General features: G+C 34.0%; 1 protein-coding gene across 1 annotated transcript in view; it reads left to right on the plus strand.

Annotated features, from left to right (window-relative positions):
- Positions 1 to 974: 974 nt before the first annotated feature.
- Positions 975 to 2564, plus strand: part of LOC128249596 (uncharacterized) — an 8763-nt gene continuing 7173 nt past the window's right edge. Inside the window, exon 1 of the mRNA XM_052973560.1 lies at positions 975 to 1358. Coding sequence (XP_052829520.1) covers positions 1239 to 1358 — 120 coding nt within the window. The 5' untranslated portion in view covers positions 975 to 1238. The remainder of the gene's footprint in view (positions 1359 to 2564) is intronic.

The following is a 2564-nucleotide window of genomic DNA, read 5'->3' on the forward strand; positions in this document are numbered from 1 at the left end:
GCAAACATAATTTTCTTATGGTTTCTTAAACATTCACTTGAACAAAACTGTACAAATCCAAATATATGGTACCCTAGGCATAACACCTACATGAACTTCTAACTTGTTGTCTCTTGAGGTCTCTGGGTGAGACTTGGATCCAACTTGTACAAATGCAAAACAAAAGTCAAACATAAAATAATAATAATAATAATAATAATAATAATGATAATAATAATAATAATAACAATAATAATAATAATAATAACAACAACAACAACAACAACAGCAATAATAATAATAATAATAATAATAATAATAATAATAATAATGATAACAACAACAACAATAATAATAATAACAATAACAATAATGATAATGATGATAATAATAATAATATTTACTCATACATGTATATATATATATATAGAGAGGGGGGAGTGAGGGAGAGAGAGAGAGAGAAAGAGAGGGGGGCTGAAAAGAGTTAGACCAGTGTTTCTCAACCATTTTTCTCCTATGGAACCTTTTGATTCTTTTTTTTTTTTTTACTTGGATGAACCTTCATAACCATTCCATGTTTTAAAAAATCCTATTATACTTTTATAATTAAATAAAGCTAAGAATTCCATAAAAAGAAAAATAAATGTTAAAATAATATTTTGTGCATTGTACAAAAAACCAAATTATTGCACTTAAATTTTAACATGTTACAATAAACTCCTCCCCAACCACACCCCGCCCCAGCAAAGGTCATATGGACCTCGGTTAAGAATCACTGAATTAGACAAAAAATTAAGAAATATACGGAAAGCGAGAGGCAAAGGAAGCAATTTAACAGACAGGCAGACAGGCAGACAGACAAGCAAACAACGTGACAGACAAAAACTCGGAAATACGTACGCATGTTTGGATAGATAGCAATCCGTTTTCCATTCCCCAACCTTTATGTATAAATAGGTCTCAAAACTGTACACCATTCCCCCAAACAGAGAAGTTTTACTCAAAATGTTTATAAATATATATACGCTTTCTCAATTACGTGTGTTAGTATCATCCGGTCGACTCACAAAACTAATGTGAACAAATATGCTCTGACATGAATGAAAAAAGCTAGGCGTGAAAACGTCCTTTGACGTAATATGAAAGCCATGTCACGTAGCTCATACGTTACACACACACATACACACATGTATATATATATATATATTTATATTTATATGTAATGCATAGAGATTAGATTCAGTGTGTAAGACAGACAGATGACCGTCACTACAGTAAACACTTGGAATGAAAGTAGAAAAACTTTCGCCTCTACACCAAGAAAGAAATCGCTGATCAGTTTACCAATTATTTCGGAAAGAAATGTTGTTACAGACATGGTTAGTATTTATTTATCTATTTTACTTGTGTGTGTGTATGTGTGTGTGTGTTTGTGTACTCGCCCGTGCGTATATCCATGCATCTATCTATCTATCTATCTATCTATCTATCTATCTATCTATCTATCTATCTATCTATCTATCTATAAACACACACACATACACAGACACACACATAAATACACACACATACACAGACACAGACACACACACACACACACACACACACACACACATACACACACACATATATTTTATTTCTTTTATAAGTTTCAGCCCACAAGTTTATAAGTAGGCTGTTATATCCATGGTACTTGTGTAAATTTTTGTTACCCTGACAACTATTTATTATTTGTTTTCCGTATTATCTGTAAACATTGAAAAACCACACATACAAGTGTCTTCTACTATAGCTTCGGGCCGACCAAACCCTTGTGAGTGGATTTGGTAGACGGAAACTGAAAGAATCCCATCGTATATATATATATATATATATATATATATATATATATATATATATATATATATATATATATATTAATGTTGTTTTTTTTTGTCTAGTTTTAATAAAATCAATTTTGTATTAAACTGAAAGATTACTCAGTCCTTTTTATAGAGTACAAATTTATTATTCTTTTACAAGAATATCGTTGACAGTGATTTCGAAGTATCGGCTTGCCTACCCGGCATCGGACAATGTGTGCGTGTGCGTGCGTGCGTGTGTGTGTGTGTGTGTGTGTGTGTGTATGTGTGTGTGTGTGTATGAAGGCCCTTGGCCTACTGGTTAGGATGTTGCACTTACAATTAGTAGATCGCGGTTTCCATTCCTAGCCCTGGCCATGCGTTGTGCTCAGGAATTAGACACTTCTTTTCAAGCTGCTCTGCGATCATTTCGTCATCTGACAGTTTGGCACACTTGTGCACGTGTACAGGCCACGTCGATAGGATGGAGGGAGTGAGTTTATGAAAGCACAAACACTTCATTGATATGAACAAATACTCAGTGTAGTTGCATAGCAAGAAATCGTGGTATCCTCGTCAGCTGTTTAACGAGGCGAGAGTCCATAATATAACTAGGTAGTCAGACAGACAGACAGACAGACAGACAGACAGACAGACAGACAGACAGACAGACAGACGGTCGGACAGAGAGACTGACAGACAGAGAGTTAGATAGATAGATAGATAGATAGATAGATAGATAGA

This window comes from Octopus bimaculoides, chromosome 16 (assembly GCF_001194135.2).
Source record: "Octopus bimaculoides isolate UCB-OBI-ISO-001 chromosome 16, ASM119413v2, whole genome shotgun sequence".
Classification (NCBI taxonomy): Eukaryota; Metazoa; Mollusca; class Cephalopoda; order Octopoda; family Octopodidae; genus Octopus; species Octopus bimaculoides.